At 41.5% G+C, this 17,150-nt stretch overlaps 1 protein-coding gene across 3 annotated transcripts in view; it reads left to right on the top strand.

Moving 5' to 3' along the window:
- Rbbp6 (RB binding protein 6, ubiquitin ligase) overlaps positions 1 to 12,473 on the top strand; it is a 32,499-nt gene extending 20,026 nt beyond the window's left edge. For 2 of the 3 annotated variants that reach the window (XM_085841345.1, XM_021169083.3), the window contains 9 exons: positions 64 to 401; positions 1,950 to 2,046; positions 2,206 to 2,284; positions 2,376 to 2,430; positions 4,794 to 4,862; positions 6,844 to 7,206; positions 7,497 to 7,598; positions 8,422 to 10,176; positions 10,501 to 12,473. In XM_085841345.1, coding sequence (XP_085697471.1) covers positions 64 to 401; positions 1,950 to 2,046; positions 2,206 to 2,284; positions 2,376 to 2,430; positions 4,794 to 4,862; positions 6,844 to 7,206; positions 7,497 to 7,598; positions 8,422 to 10,176; positions 10,501 to 12,061 — 4,419 coding nt within the window. In that variant the 3' untranslated portion in view covers positions 12,062 to 12,473. The remainder of the gene's footprint in view (positions 1 to 63; positions 402 to 1,949; positions 2,047 to 2,205; positions 2,285 to 2,375; positions 2,431 to 4,793; positions 4,863 to 6,843; positions 7,207 to 7,496; positions 7,599 to 8,421; positions 10,177 to 10,500) is intronic. The other variant, XM_085841344.1, reaches the window with a different exon arrangement.
- Positions 12,474 to 17,150: the final 4,677 nt, after the last annotated feature.

Below are 17,150 nucleotides of genomic sequence, written 5' to 3'. Positions count from 1 at the left end.
TTTTACTGATTGAACCCATTTAAATGATTACATATTCTGCATTTTTATGTTTGGTGTCTATAGGCTGTTAATAACTTTAAAAATGAAACTGGCTATACAAAACGACTACGAAAACAGTTACCTCCACCCCCACCCCCAGTACCACCACCAAGACCACTCATGCAGCGGAACCTGCAGCCTCTGATGAGATCTCCCATATCAAGACAGCAGGATCCTCTGATGATTCCAGTGACATCTTCCTCAGCTCACTCAACTCCCTCTATATCTTCATTAACTTCAAATCCATCTTCCCTGGCTCCTTCTGTATCTGGAAATCCATCTTCTGCCCCAGCTCCAGTACCTGATATAACTGCAACTGTGTCTATATCAGTCCATTCAGAAAAATCAGATGGACCTTTTCGGTAAGTCTTTCTCTCATTATTGAAAACAGGGTCAGTGGTGTAGTTTGTTTTTGTTTTTTGTTTTTGATAATATTATTTTTGAGGTAGGGTCTCACTCTGTAGACCCAAGCTAGCCTCTAAATTCAGAGATTTACCTCTGACTGCCTCCTGGTTGCTAAGTTAAAAGTTCATATTTTTTTTTCTACCTTTATTATTTTACGTGTATGAGTGTATGGTTTGGGTATATGTCTATGTCTGCAGTGGTAAAAGGGGGTTTTGGGAACCCTTAGAACTGAGTTGTAGACAACTGATTGTGAGCTGTATGAGTGCTAGGAATAAAACATGGGTCCTCTAGAAGAGCAAGTGATGCTCTTAACCACCAATCTCTCTCTCCAGCTCCTAAAGTACTACCTTCTTTAATGGACCCCTGTGCTTATTCAAATACTAGATTTCAGCCTAGCAGTGGCAGCACAGGACTCAGGATTTCTGAGTTCCAGAACAGCCAGGGCTTCACAGAAGAAGCCTATCTCGAAAGACCAAAGGGGACAAGGGCCGGGGAATAAGTTGTGACCTCTTGAAAGCAATAGTGGATTTTGTGGTCCGCTAACACATACATTCTCTTAACAATTAGCCAGCTTTTGGGGCTGGAGAGATGGCTCAGCAGTTAAGAGCATTGTCTGTTGTTCTGAGTTTAATTCCAGGCAACCACATGGTGGCTCACAACTATCTGTAATGGGATCTGATGCCCTCTTCTGGCATGCAGGTATACATACATACATACAGATAGAGCATCCATTTACATAAAATAAATAAATCTTTAAAAAAATGTCAGCTAACTTTCAAAACACAGGTGTCAGGTCCTGTTTCATACATACTGAAAGAAAATTTTAAAGGTGAAATCTTTACACATACAAGATAACCCACTATTCTAGGTTAGCCTTTATTTAATCGGTAAAGAAAATACAAAGAATTATATTAGAGCAGTGGTTGGTTCTAAACTTGTGGGTTGAAACCTTTTTGGAAGTTGACTCATCCTTTCATAGGGGTTGCCTAGACCATTGGAAAACAGATTTGCATTATGATTCATAACAGAAGTAGTAACAAATAATTTTATGGTTGAAGGGCACAACAACATAAGGAACCATATTAAAGGGTAGCAGTATTTTGACGTTTTATATTTCTGCACCTATTTTTCTATCATGTTTCATATGTAGTGTTTTTTCAGGCAGTCCCGTCATTTTTAGTGTATATGCAGGAGTGTGGTGGCCCCAGCTGTGTGGGTAGAGCTAGAGAGGGCAACTGTAAGGACTTGGCTCTCTAGTGCCGTCTTGGAGGATCTGAGGAGTGAATTCCATTGTTAGGTCTGCATGGAATGCCTCCTGCTAAAGCTTCCCACTGACCGCACCTCTTATTCTTAAAGAGCTTTTTACAGGCCCAGACCGTTGACTTTCCTCAGATATGATCATTATCACTAACTCATGCTGGGTATGGATATATATAATAGATGTTGTCATTTTACTCATTATCATCCACTATGGTAACGTTTTCTTATGTTACATTGTTTTCTAGGGATTCTGATAATAAATTATTGCCAGCTGCCGCCCTTACATCAGAACATTCAAAGGGAGCCTCTTCAATTGCTATTACTGCTCTTATGGAAGAAAAGGTAGATTTTTACTGCCTTTAAAATCTAGACTTGTTTGTTTGTTTTGTTTTTTGTTTTTTGTTTTTTTACAAATACTCATTTTTTAAAAAAAATTTTTGCTTTGACTTTTTAAAACTTTAACTATTCCTATTTTGTTTGTGTGTGTGATTACTCCTAAAGGGGTACCAGGTACCAGTCCTTGGAACTCCGTCTTTGTTGGGACAGTCATTATTACATGGACAGTTGATTCCCACAACTGGTGAGTAAAATTAATTTGATTTGGATTTTTTTCCTCTTTAGGAAATAATTAACATCGAATTTCTTATTGATTGTTTTGTTTCGTTTGTAAGGCCCAGTAAGAATCAATGCTGCTCGTCCAGGTGGTGGCCGGCCAGGCTGGGAGCAGTAAGTACATCCACGCTCAAAGTAATCTTAGACACTCGCCTTGGAGCTCTGTCACATTCAGATTGATATGTTGAATTCTTTTCTGAAGATAATGATATTTGAAACACTTGGTTTGAGACACTGACATTTACACAAGAGAAAATGTACACATAACTGCATGTATGGTGTCTGTGTTACTAGGAATTGAGTGTGGGGCTTCAACACAGGGAATACTTCAGCTAGGGACATAGTCTACCCTGGAGCTTTGTCCCCAGCCTGTCACTTTTGACTCCCCAGAGCTACTCAGTCTGTTGACTGACCTTCCCCTAGGTTGATTAACCCCTTATATGTATTATATAATCTTAGGTGAATGCTTTGTAGCAATTCTCAACAGGAGCTGCCTTCAAAGTCACAGTGGCACTGGATGCGTAATGATTAATTTTATCCAGTTTAGATCTAATAACTAAACAGCATTTTTTTTTGACTGGTTCAATAAATTTTAACTTTATAAAGTTAGATGTTTTATGGTTTAAAAAGAAACAATAAAATAGACCACATTTTAACCACTTTTTTTTTTTTTTTTTTTCCGAGACAAGGATTCTTTGTATAGTTCTGGCTGTCCTGGAACTCACTTTGTAGACCAGGCTGGCCTCGAACTCAGAAATCCGCCTGCCTCTGCCTCCTGAGTGCTGGGATTAAAGGCGTGCGCCAACACGCCTGGCGTTTAACCACATTTTATATGTTCACCCTTAATTATTTCAGTACTTTTATGCTATATCTACAAATATTTCAGATTTCTATCTGAAAATCTCAACAAAAGAAGTCCACATTAAGTGGGCTCGTGAACTTTAAACCCATTTCAGCGGTCACTTTGTAATTCTTTTCTAAAACAGTGAAATACAAACTTTTAAGTCCTTTTCTGCCTTTAGAACATTTGGATCATGAAAGGACCTCAAATTAGTAAGTTGATCCCATATTTAAGTTTTCTAGTTTTTTGGTTTTTTTGAGACAGGGTTTCTCTGTATAGCCTTGACTGTCCTGGAACTTACTCTGTAGACCAGGCTGACCTCGAACTCAGAAATCTGCCTGCCTCTGCCTCCCTAGTGCTGGGATTAAAGGCATGCGCCGCCACCACCCGGTAGTTTTCTAGACTCTTAACCTTCATAAATGGTTGAACTCTTTTTCTGTCTGAATTTGGATGATCAAATTTCAGTTTAGTAAATAAATACATTGTAAGAGTAGTGTCTACCACACAAAGTTCCCCATTTTTCCCTGACTTGTTAGTAGTTATTAAAATCTACAGGGTATGATTTTTCTGACCTGACACACAGAAGATGCTTTATGGCATTAAAAATGATTAGATTTGGGCTGGTGAGATGGCTCAGTGGGTAAGAGCACCCGACTGCTCTTCCGAAGGTCCGGAGTTCAAATCCCAGCAACCACATGGTGGCTCACAACCATCCGTAACGGAATCTGACTCCCTCTTCTGGAGTGTCTGAAGACAGCAACAGTGTACTTACATATAATTAATAAATAAATAAATGCGTAACGAAATCTGACTCCATCTTCTGGAGTGTCAAGTGATTAGCTTTGGGCTGGAGAGATGGCTAAGTAATGAAGCACACTTCCACCTTGCAGAGGGCCTGGATTCGGTCCCTAGCACTCACAACTCTCTGTAGCTCAGCTCAGGGTATCGAATGCTCTCCTCTGGAACTGCAGCTGCCATTGCATGGACCTAGTACACAGACACACATGTAGCTAAAATACCCATGCACACACATCTAAGTGTTTTTTAAAGTAATATTCTGACTGATGAAGACATTTCTTTGAAACTTCCTTCCTAAGTTTTGGTTTTGGTGAGAGACTAGTAGAATATATCATTAGCAAGCATATGAAATTTAGAGACAGGTGGGCCTGTGTCTGAATGTAGAGAGACATACTGGAGTTGGCATTGTTTACTGGGTCCAGGGCTGTGAGGGTGTAGGTCTCTCTTTAACCCATATTTTCTCATTTTTTGCACTCAAAAAGTATTCTACTTAAGCATGTAAAAACCTACATAGAGCCTTGCAAACTAAAGGGCTCCTTTCTAAACACTAAGTTTATATATTATGTATAGTGCTAATGAAAACACAGAAAATACTCACGACTACGGTAACTTTATCTTAAGTAAATATAATATTTGCTTAGATCTCCTCTGGAACAACTTTTAAGAGTTTAAAATTAGGAAAGTTTTCAAAGCAAGTTAAAATAGATACTTTAAAGTGTGTGCACTGATAGGTTGTAATGTAATGTGTGTGTGCACTGATAGGTTGTAATGTAATGTAGTAATGATACGTTATACCTAAGACAAATAAATACTCAGGCCTGTTCTAAACCTTTCACAGTTCCAACAAGCTTGGGTACCTAGTTTCTCCACCACAGCAAATTAGAAGAGGAGAAAGAAGCTGTTACAGGTAAGCATGCTAAATCTCTTGGAAAATAATCCCATAGCACCGGGAAATATACAAAGAAATAACACAGGAGTGATGAGGAAGGGGACTCATTTGCTCTCCTTCCTTCTCTTAATACATGTTTAGCGTTTAGCAGTTGTCCTTAAGAAATTTGGGAACTGGGGGTTACAGTTCAGTGGTTAGTTTCTTGCTTGCCTGTGTAAGGCCCCAGGTTTAATTTCTACCAGACTCAGAATAAAGTCTCATTTGAAGGTATGTTTACAAAAAACTGTTTATTAAGAAGTATAGAGCACACCTGTAACCCCAGTGTTAGGGACTCAGAGGCAAGAAGATTGTGAGTTGGAAGCCAGTTCTCATGACATAACAAGACCTGTCTGGGGAAGGAGGGAGGGAAAGGAACATGGGAAAACATAAGTTACATTTTTGTATGTGTGCCCATGTTTGGTATGTATGCTCATGTGTATATGAGAATACATGCTTACAGAGGCCCAAGAGGATGTCAGGTACCCTGTTCTATCACTCCCGATCTTACTCTTGAGTAAAACTGGAGCTAGACTGATGGACAGCGAGCCCCAGTAATCTGCCGGTCTCTGCCCCTACAACACTGGGGTTTATTGTAGGCCTGCATGGCCACACCTGGCTTTCTGTGTGGGTGCTGGGGATTTGGGCTTCACTCCTTGCACTGTGCAAGCACCCTTACCTCCTCACTGAGCCGTCTCCTTAGCCCCTCAGACTCTGTTCTTAGTGTTCCTTCCACAGAGTACTCGGTCTGTATTGGTACATGGCCGGATACAGCGTATGAAAGTTAGCCAGCTCAGTGTCCAGAAGGAAAAAACATTGTGTTTCTTCGTCTCAGTCTTTCCCTGCCTTCTCTTTTCCAAAAGAAGAAACGAGGAGATTTGTCTTAAAGCCTGGGTTTTATATGGAGATAGTTATTTAAACCAAGATGCAGAAACTTCAAACTTGATAAAAGCTATGATTGATCTTCTAGTGGGCCAATCAGAATTGCTAATCTCATGGAGATTACATTAAACAAAGGGCTGTGTTCTGAATCATGGCTATGGTTCTGAACAGAAAAGGCTGAACACCTCCTGCCGTCTTACATACCTTTGCCCAGTAAGTTTAGCAAAAGCACTCAAATTCTTTGAGACAAATCAGACAATTTAGCACTATTATTTCTGTTTATCTTTTGGGGGGAAGAATGTTGATATCTTCAGTTTTAATTATTAATATTGGAATCAGTATGATTCTGTTTTGTTTGGTTTCACCCACTTCCTCCAAAAGGAAGTTGCAGTGGTTTTTGTTAATGTAAACTTTGAGTCTAGAGCTGGGCATGGTGGCGCATACCTTTTTAATCCCAGCACTTGGGAGGCAGAGGCAGGCGGATTTCTGAGTTCGAGGCCAGCCTTGGTCTACAGAGTGAGTTCCAGGACAACCAGGGCTACATAGAGAAACCCTGTCTCGGGGGGAAAAATAGCAACCAAAAAAAAAAACCTTTGAGTCTAGAAAAGCATCTTCAGGGAGAAATAGGTTGCAGCCATGTTAATCTGTCACATCCTTCAAGACATGTTTCCTGTCGGTTGATAAAGGCCTTACAAATTAGAATCTTGGAACTGGAGGGGTAGTTCAGTGGTTAAGAGCACTGGCTACTCTTGCAGAGGGTCCAGGATTTTGAAATACAGTTGTTGAGAGGTTTTTGTTTTTAGCCAAGTTCTTGGTTATTTATTACCCAAGCTGGCCTCAAACTCAAAGACTCAAGTGATTGTCCAGCCTACTGAGTAGTTGAGACTGGAGACCTGTATCACCCTACCTGTCCTGTAGGGCTAATGTGTACAAATACCCCTTAACTGCATTTGTACTGGAGTAGTTGATTCTATTCCAGTTTTTACACTTTGGAAAATAATTATAAACAGAAAAAGAAAGCCTCATTTATCTCAGATGAATTTAATGTAAAGGTATAATACCTTGGAATTTATCTCTCCAGAAGTATAAACCGCGGGCGACACCACAGTGAACGATCACAGAGGACTCAAGGCCCATCACTTCCAGCAACTCCAGTCTTTGTGCCTGTTCCACCACCTCCTTTGTATCCGCCTCCTCCCCATACACTTCCTCTTCCTCCAGGTGTACCTCCCCCACAGTTTTCTCCTCAGTTTCCTCCTGGCCAGCCTCCACCAGCAGGATATAGTGTCCCTCCTCCAGGGTTTCCACCAGCTCCTGCCAATATATCAACACCTTGGGTATCGTCAGGAGTGCAGACTGCCCATTCAAATACCATCCCTACAACACAAGCACCTCCTTTGTCCAGGGAAGAATTCTATAGAGAGCAACGACGACTAAAGGAAGAGTGAGTATTTTAGTGTGAAATTATCATACACTTTTTTCATTTTCTGATATAACATTAAATAGGTATTTTGGAAACATTTTCCAGTGTTTCCAGTTAGTAAAGAAAATTCACCTAAAATTTAAACCAAAGCCATACAAGCAACTTCCTCAGGGATACCTAGTTATTCATAGTTTTAAAGTAGAAAACTAATGGCAATTGCATTCATTTCATTCATGATCTAATTACATTTGTCTTGTTAGTTTTCTTAAATGGTTTTTGTTAACTTTCACTCTTTAACTTTATTTTACTAGGGAAAAGAAAAAGTCCAAGCTAGATGAGTTTACAAATGATTTTGCTAAGGAATTGATGGAATACAAAAAGATTCAAAAGGAGCGTAGGCGCTCATTTTCCAGGTTAGTGTTTTGCAAGCCTTCACAACAGAATTACAAATGGGACTTGAATATCCAGGGATTACCTATGGATATAAATAACATTGCACTTATGAGATTTTTCTGATTCGATCTAGTTTTATAGAATGGAGGAGATGTAGCTTATTCCCTAATATGTCCATTAAAATAATCTCAGTGTAAATTCTATTGTGTAGAATTAGAATTTATGGGGACTAAGTTGTCCTTGTCCCTTGAAGTTATTCTTAATATGATATAATGGGAAATGTTTATGGAAGGAAAGACATAGGGGGCTAGCCAGAGAGTATTCTGAGGGCCTTTGCCATAAGGCTACAGCTTCTTGCTGTAACATTAACCTGAGCGGTTTTAAAAAGTAGTGGTAGAATACCCCTTGCTGTATTATTAGAAAAGAAAAACAAATTACAGACGTTCCCTGGAAGTTTGTTTAAAGACTGTTTTTTAGATTTAACACTTAAAATGTGGTTCCTTTTAAAACTAGACTGTTGGCTAGTGTAAGAAAAAAAAATAGATTCCTACCTAAATAATCAGACAGGAAGTGAAATTTAAATTTAATTGACATTTGTTTGATGTTAATAGCTCATAAAACTCACGGTACATTAATGCACTCCACTCTGATGTCAAGCCTTGGCTTTTGTTTTGTACTAAGTGACTTGTGTATTTATTCCATTCCAGTAGAGGTCACTGCACCTCTTTAATCATCTAAGACAAAACTTGATGCAAAGAAAGAAAACCGTGAGAAAAGAATACTAGACTGTCTGTTTTTACTTTGTTTATATCTCTCAACCACCAACTGTGCTTTTGTTTTTAGGTCTAAATCTCCCTATAGTGGGTCATCGTATTCCAGAAGTTCATACACTTACTCCAAGTCAAGGTCTGGCTCAACACGCTCACGCTCTTACTCTCGCTCCTTCAGCCGCTCACACTCTCGCTCCTATTCACGATCACCCCCATACCCCAGGAGAGGCAGAGGCAAGAGCCGCAATTACCGTTCACGGTCCAGATCTCATGGATACCACCGATCTAGGTCAAGGTCACCTCCCTATAGACGATACCACTCACGGTCCAGATCTCCTCAAGCATTTAGGGGACAGTCTCCCACTAAACGCAATGTACCTCAAGGAGAAACAGAGCGTGAGTATTTTAATAGATACAGAGAAGTTCCACCCCCTTATGACATCAAAGCCTATTATGGGCGGAGTGTCGACTTTAGAGACCCATTTGAGAAAGAACGCTACCGGGAATGGGAAAGGAAATACCGAGAGTGGTATGAGAAGTACTACAAAGGGTACGCAGTGGGAGCTCAACCTAGACCCTCGGCCAATAGAGAGGACTTTTCTCCAGAGAGACTCTTACCTCTTAATATCAGAAATTCACCCTTTACAAGAGGGCGCAGAGAAGACTATGCTGCTGGACAAAGTCATAGAAATAGAAATCTAGGTGGCAACTATCCAGAAAAGCTTTCAACAAGGGACAGTCACAATGCAAAAGATAATCCAAAATCGAAGGAGAAGGAGAGTGAGAATGTTCCAGGAGACGGCAAAGGAAACAAGCATAAGAAACACAGGAAACGAAGAAAAGGGGAAGAGAGTGAGAGCTTCCTGAACCCAGAGCTACTGGAGACTTCTAGGAAATCCAGGGAATCCTCAGGGATTGATGAAACTAAGACAGATACACTGTTTGTTCTCCCAAGCAGAGACGATGCTACACCTGTTAGGGATGAACCAATGGATGCAGAATCGATCACTTTCAAGTCAGTATCTGACAAAGACAAGAGAGAAAAGGATAAGCCAAAAGTAAAAAGTGACAAGACCAAACGGAAAAGTGATGGGTCTGCTACAGCCAAGAAAGACAATGTTTTAAAACCTTCTAAAGGACCTCAAGAAAAGGTAGATGGAGACCGTGAAAAGTCTCCTCGATCTGAGCCGCCACTCAAAAAAGCCAAAGAGGAGGCTACAAAGATTGACTCTGTAAAACCTTCCTCGTCTTCTCAGAAGGATGAGAAGGTCACTGGAACCCCTAGAAAAGCCCATTCTAAATCTGCAAAAGAACACCAGGAGGCAAAACCAGCCAAGGACGAGAAGGTCAAAAAGGACTGTTCCAAAGACATCAAGTCAGAAAAGCCAGCCAGTAAGGACGAGAAGGCCAAGAAGCCTGAGAAAAATAAACTACTTGATAGCAAGGGAGAAAAACGAAAGAGAAAAACAGAAGAAAAGAGTGTAGATAAAGATTTTGAGTCGTCTTCAATGAAAATCTCTAAAGTAGAAGGAACAGAAATAGTGAAACCATCACCAAAGCGGAAAATGGAAGGTGATGTTGAAAAGCTGGAAAGGACCCCAGAAAAGGACAAGATTGCATCATCAACTACTCCAGCCAAAAAAATCAAACTCAACAGAGAAACTGGAAAAAAAATTGGAAATGCAGAAAATGCATCTACTACAAAAGAACCCTCTGAAAAATTGGAGTCAACATCTAGCAAAATCAAACAGGAAAAAGTCAAGGGAAAGGCCAAACGGAAAGTAGCTGGGACCGAAGGCTCCAGCTCCACGCTTGTGGATTACACCAGGTATGGAGGTCCGGGGTGGGGGTGAGAGGGGATGGATGGGAGGTGGGGCCACAGCAATGAGTGCCCTTTATGGGAAATGATAGCCTTTGATCTTATCTGTGCGTGTAACTTAGGTTCTTAGGAGCCTACAGCATTGTTTCAGGTCAGGGAGAGGTGAACCACGTCATTTTTTATAGTTTGATCATGTGTGTCTTAGGGCAGAATAATATAACTTTAAAGCTAAAAAGACAACCTATTTTAAGCTAGCTTTATAAAAAACTTACTTACCAATGTTTTATTAGTAGTAAGCTTTTTATTAATTAAAAGTATATTCATTTGTTTTAGTACAAGTTCAACTGGAGGCAGTCCTGTGAGGAAATCTGAAGAAAAGACAGATACAAAGCGAACAGTCATTAAAACTATGGAGGAATATAATAATGATAACACAGCGCCTGCTGAAGATGTTATAATTATGATTCAGGTTCCTCAGTCCAAGTGGGATAAAGATGACTTTGAGTCTGAAGAAGAAGATGTTAAAACCACACAACCTATCCAGAGTGTAGGGAAACCATCGAGTATTATAAAAAATGTTACTACTAAGCCATCAGCTGCAGTTAAGTACACTGAGAAAGAAAGCGAGCAGCCCGAGAAAATGCAGAAGCTTCCCAAGGAGGCGAGCCACGAGCTGATGCAGCAGGAGCTCAGGAGCTCAAAGGGCATTGCGTCCAGTGAGAAGGGCAGAGCCAAGGACCGGGAGCACTCAGGGTCAGAGAAGGACAACCCTGACAAGAGGAAGAGCGGTGCCCAGCCAGACAAGGAGAGCACTGTGGACCGCCTGAGTGAACAGGGACATTTTAAGAATCTCTCTCAGTCTTCCAAAGAGACCAGGACTTCAGAAAAGCACGAGTCTGTTCGTGGTTCCTCAAATAAAGACTTCACTCCTGGTAGAGACAAGAAAGTGGACTACGACAGCAGAGATTATTCCAGTTCCAAACGAAGAGACGAGAGAAGTGAACTAGCAAGAAGAAAAGAGTCTCCTCCTCGGAGTAAAGAGTCTTTATCTGGACAGAAAAGTAAGCTGAGGGAGGAGAGAGATTTACCTAAAAAGGGGACTGAGTCAAAAAAAAGTAATTCTAGTCCCCCAAGAGACAAAAAGCCTCATGATCATAAAGCCCCCTACGAAACTAAACGCCCATGTGAAGAGACAAAGCCTGTAGATAAAAACTCTGGGAAGGAGCGGGAGAAGCATGCTGCTGAAGCTCGCAATGGGAAAGAGTCCAGTGGTGGCAAACTGCCATATATACCTAACCCGCCAGACCCTCCCATGGAGAAGGAGCTGGCTGCTGGGCAGGTGGAGAAGAGCACCGTCAAGCCAAAACCCCAGCTGAGTCATTCCTCTAGGCTTTCCTCTGACCTGACCAGGGAGACGGATGAGGCTGCCTTTGAACCAGATTATAATGAGAGCGACAGTGAGAGTAATGTGTCTGTGAAGGAAGAAGAAGCTGTTGCCAGTATCTCCAAGGACTTGAAAGAGAAAACAACAGAGAAAGCAAAAGAGAGCTTGACTGTAGTAACAGCCAGCCAGCCAGGTGCAGACAGGAGCCAGAGCCAAAGTAGCCCCAGTGTTAGTCCAAGTAGAAGTCATAGCCCTTCTGGTAGCCAGACCCGAAGCCACAGCAGCAGTGCCAGCTCAGCCGGAAGCCAAGACAGCAAAAAGAAGAAAAAGAAGAAAGACAAGAAAAAGCACAAGAAGCATAAAAAGCACAAGAAGCATAAGAAGCACGCAGGCACGGATGGCGATGTGGAGAAGAGCCAGAAACATAAACACAAGAAGAAGAAGGCGAAGAAGAACAAAGACAAGGAGAAGGAGAAAGATGACCAAAAAGTGAAATCTGTCGCTGTGTGAAGGACGGATGTTTTAATTGACTTAATTACTAAGTCATCTGTATTAAACTCTGTTATGATGTAAAGAGATCCCAGCCTTGTAAATAGTGAGTGGAAGACCCTGTGCTGCACTTAAAGTCTTTGCTGCTTGATTATTTCATTTTTACACCAGAGCTTTATAACGAACTTTTGTACAGAATTGTGACTTGTGACCATGGAACATGAGAGGTTTTGCTAGGGCCTATTATTTTTAACCACCATTAATTAGTTGGGGTGGAGTTTACTGTACTGTGAAATTTTCACATTTGAATTTTTTTAATTGCCTGGCAAATGCTGATATCAGTTCAAAAATATCAGCAGAATGATTGCTGAACTCATTACAGCCCCGTTATGTCACTTTTTGATTACAATAAAAGTTTTCAGTAAACTTTTCACTTGTTGCAGATGTATATTATTTAAAGACAGTGTCTCATTTCTTCTCTTTCCAAGATCCTTCAAGCTGAATAGACAAAATTCTAAACATTGAAAATGCACTGCAGAGGGGCCTAGTGGAAGATCTTTGTTTCTAGTAATTAGAAGTTAGGTTTCTAAAAAGGAGGGCAGGATGCTTAACCATCTAGCCATGTGGTTTTCTTAGAATTCTGTTAGGTCAATATTAAATTCCTTGATGAAACAATCCACTTAAGTGTTGTGGTTGTGTCCATCCTCTGCCCCACTGACAAAAGTAAGTAATAGTGTGAGCCTGGGGGTAAGGGGGCATTCTCCTTCACTCTGCCTGTCTGGAACTCAGTGAAGGCACTCGGAAAGGATTTGGGGACAGGTTAAGTGGTTTTACAGAATGTGGCATGAATAGGGCCTGTCACAGTCCATGCCTAAATTGCTAGCCTGCTGTCGTAAGGTGCTGTGCTTGGAGTCTCGGTGTGTGGTACTCCATACAATTGCTGGTTCTCGGCTTTGAGTCAAGACATGTGAATGTAGTGTTTAGGACAACATTTACCATTTAAAATTGTAAGTGATAACACCTTTTTTTTTTTCTATTTTAAAGTGTGGTTGTCCTTGGAGGGAGAGGAAAGCATTGGAGCCCTCTGTAACCAGCTGGAGTCACTCACAGGTAGTTGTGAGCTGCCTCATGTGGATGTTGGGAACCAAATTCAGGTCCTATGCAAGAGCAACAAGCACTTGTCACCACTGAGCCAAAGTAACACAAGTGCTACAGGTGTGGAAGTCATCGAGAGATGCTGCCTTGGAGCCAGATCAGCTTTGCTGTGACAGCTCAGCTCTGCCCTGATGCCAAGCGCACACACCTGCTGTCAGGGCTAAGCTGTCCTGACCACTTAGGCCCACGCACAACATACTCCCACTTTTACTTTGAGGTCATCCAGCAAGATTATACTCTTCCTACTAATCAGATCTATAACTCGATCCTGTTTCCAACATTGACTATTGAAACCGGTTACTCACATTATTGGGCTCATTCTTGAAGCTCACCTGGCCTTCTTCACTGTAGTTGCAGCTCCGCTCCTATGACAGGTTCCTGGCTACTGACCACCTTTAAGTGTTGTGCCTTTGCAATTAAGAGCAGTTCTCCCAGCTTTGGTGGTGGTTGAACTTAGTTTAATTTTTAGGTTTTTGGTTTTGTTTGTTTTTGTAGCCTATAGATTTGTTATGCCAACAGCCACAGAACCTGTGCCTGCCCCCTTCCCCATCTAACCCCCAAACTACCTAGATGTTGAATACTGTTTAACAGAAACATGCAAAGGCTCAAGACATGCTCAGTGAGCTAAGTGCTTCCACAAGCCTGAGGACTTGAGTTCAATCCCTAGAACCCAAGTAAGTCTAGATGCTACATGTGCGCCTGTAGTGTTCTACAGTGAGGTGCCACAAACAAGACACACGGGGAAGGGGGAAGGGCCAACCCCAGAGTTGTAACCACTCCCATAAACATACATGATACAGAATTTTTTAATGTATGAATGTAGCGTTCAGAGGACAACTTGAAATACTAATCAATAAAAGGTTTTTGTTTGTTTTAATTAGTATTTGTTAGGTACTGCCAGGTGCTTTGTACTTTATATAACCATTAAAAATACCCACAGCCCTTCATGGTACATGTGTTTTTTTTTTTTTTTCCCCTAACTTCACTTGTTAATGCTAATATCTGATTGGTCCCAACTTGCACCCTATGTAGAGCAATCAGACAACAGGAAGTCTCCACCCTGTTTTACTGGTCCCCCAAGAAGGCCATATTGCATCTGACCATTATAAATGTACCTTTGCTTTTTAAAAATAATGGTCATTTATGTTTGTGGAGTTATGCATATGAGCGTAGTGCCCATGTGCAGGCCAGAAGAGGGTGTCAGATCCCCTGGGACTGGACTTAACAGGTGGTTTTGTTATCTTTCCCTAACGGAGTGTTGGGAACCAAATTCAGTATACAGTATACTCTTAACTGTTGAGTCATTAAGCCATCTCTCCTGCCCTTTGGGAGTTTTGTTTTTTTCCAGTCTTACCACATAACCCAGACTGACCTTGAACTCTTGTTCTGTGGGTCTGTTGTTGGCTTTTGGTTTTGTTTTGTACTAAGGATTGAGCCTAGAGATCTCAAGCCTAGAGCGCACACACACACTCAAAATCTAGCTTTATGAAATCTATGGCACAATGTTCAATATAGTCACTGCCTTGTGCAACAGTACACCACAACTTCGAGCTTCCTACTGAACAAAAACTTGATAGGCAACCCAATTGCCTGGCCTCCTCAGCCTCAACAATGGCTGAACACCTTAACTGCACCCTTATCTGTAAAATCAATGTTTTGTATTACTTCTTGCTCATACACTAACTCAAAATAGCCAGTTACTCTATATGTTGCCCAGGCTGACCTCCACTCCTCCAGCAGCTTCCCAAGTGCTGGACCTGCAAGTGAGCTGACGGATCAGATCAACCTTTATAGCCTTATGAACAGGGTTGTGGGTAGAAAGAACCCACACGGTAGAAAGGAATCCGCTCAGACCAGTTCTCTGACCTTCACACATGCACCCTTTGCTTGTGTGCACCCTTTGCTCGTGCATGTCCACAGACATGCACATGTAGATAAATAAAAATTGTAGGGGTTGGAGAAATGGCTCAACAGTTAAGAGCACTGATTGCTCTTCCAGGAGGTCCTGAGTTCAATTCTCAGCAACCCTGTGGTGGCTCACAACCATCTGTAATGGGATCTGATGCCCTCTTCTGGTGTGTCTGAAGAGAGTGACACTGTACTCTCATAAAATAAATAAATCTTTAAAAAAAAAAAATTGTAAAGGATGTTTAAGAACACCCTCAAATTACAAATGCCAAGGTTTCATTTTTTTTATGACTGAGCATGCTGTGCATAGTAAGTAGGTACTTCATCTTTATTGGTTAAACAATTGATGGACACTTAGGAATCTTTTTTCCTTTTTTTTTTTTTTGTCTTATTTGTGAATAGTATTACAATGGAGAAGAAGTTGTGTTTTACAAATTGGTTTAATTCCCTTTGGATGTATACACCAAATGGGTTTACAGGTATGTGTCAATACATCTGGCTAATTATTTTTGAGATGGAGTTACCACGTTGCCTGGCCTCCTTGGCTCAAGATCTCTTCCCACCCACCCACTTTCGCATCTGCCCTCTTGAGTAGCAGTGAGTAATTATAGGTGCACAGCACTGTCCCAGCTATTTAATCATTTTAGAAACCTTCATATTTTCCATAATGGGCTGTGCAAACTTAGTTCCTGCCAGCAATGTACAAAGACTGTTCACATCCTCTCCAGTAGCTTAAGTAAGAGGGCCTGAGCTCAGACCTACAGAAGCCAAAAAAAACCTCACCCAGGGCACATCTCTGCAACTCAAGCACTTGTGTGATGAGACGGGAGAGACAAGAAATTCCCCAGCAGCTCCAGACCTCGTCTCCTGACCTGCAGAGCTGAACAGCAGCTGACCCTGGCATACCCAAGGTGGAAGGGGACAACTGACAATCAGGGTTGTCATCTGAGCTCCACAAATAAACACTAAAATCCCAGAGCTGCTGTGAAGGAACACAGATACAGGAGATGCCAAATACAGGAGAACTGAGATTAGCAGGACTATTAAAGATTTCAAGTTAATTCTTCCAGTCATGCAGTATAAGCAGTTTACCAAAGCATTTCATCTTTTGAGTACAATATAGCTGTCTTCAGACATACCAGAAGAGGGCATCAATCTCTTTACAGGTGGTTGGGAGCCACCATGTGGTTGCTAGGATTTAAACTCAAGACCTTCAGAAGAGCAGTCAGTGCTCCTAACCACTGAGCCATCTCTCCAGCCCTCACATTTCATCTTTTTGAGACTCTGACTCATTGTGTAGCCCAAGAGTGACTTTGAACCCCTGATCTCCCTGGCGCAGCTTCCCAGGTCTTTGGTTATGAACATGTACCACCTGGACTGATCTATGCAGTGCCAGGGATCAAACTTGGGGCGTCAGGCTAAGCCTCCTCCCTCCAGGCACATCATCAGCCTCCCAAGCCTCCTCAGTGCCCAGCCTTCTACATCATTTTTGGCATTATTAAGGATTTTCTAAAAAAAAAAAATATTAATTTCCTTCTACACTAACTTTATAAAAAACTCAATGGAGCTACACTGGTGCCTTGTGCTTGTCATCCCAGAATGTTAGTAGCAGTGTAAGAATACCACAAATTCAAGGCCAGCCAGGACTACAAGGGTGAGATCTGAGCCAGGCCTCTAGTCCCAACACTGGGGAGGCAGAGACAGGTGGATCTTTGAGTTCAAAGCCAGTTTGGTTTATAGAGTGAGTTCCAGGACAGCCAAGACTACACAGAAAAACCCTGTCTTAAGACAAAAATAAGCCAGGCAGTGGTGGCGCACGCCTTTAATCCCAGCACTTGGGAGGCAGAGGCAGACGGACTTCTGAGTTGAAGCCAGCCTGGTCTACAGAGTGAGTTCCAGGACTACACAGAGAAACCCTGTTTTGAAAAACATAAAAATAATAATATAAAATAATATAACAAAACAAAAGCACTAACAGAAGGTAGACAATGACTATTGAAACCAACACGAACCTTGCTTTTCGCTTGAAATATCACTGTGTCTACAG

Source organism: Mus caroli, unplaced genomic scaffold (genome assembly GCF_978045245.1).
Source record: "Mus caroli unplaced genomic scaffold, Mus_caroli_1 scaffold_8, whole genome shotgun sequence".
NCBI classification, from domain to species: domain Eukaryota; kingdom Metazoa; phylum Chordata; class Mammalia; order Rodentia; family Muridae; genus Mus; species Mus caroli.
The sequence above is the reverse complement of the archived record's forward strand: the minus strand, read 5'-3'. Positions and strand labels throughout refer to the sequence as shown.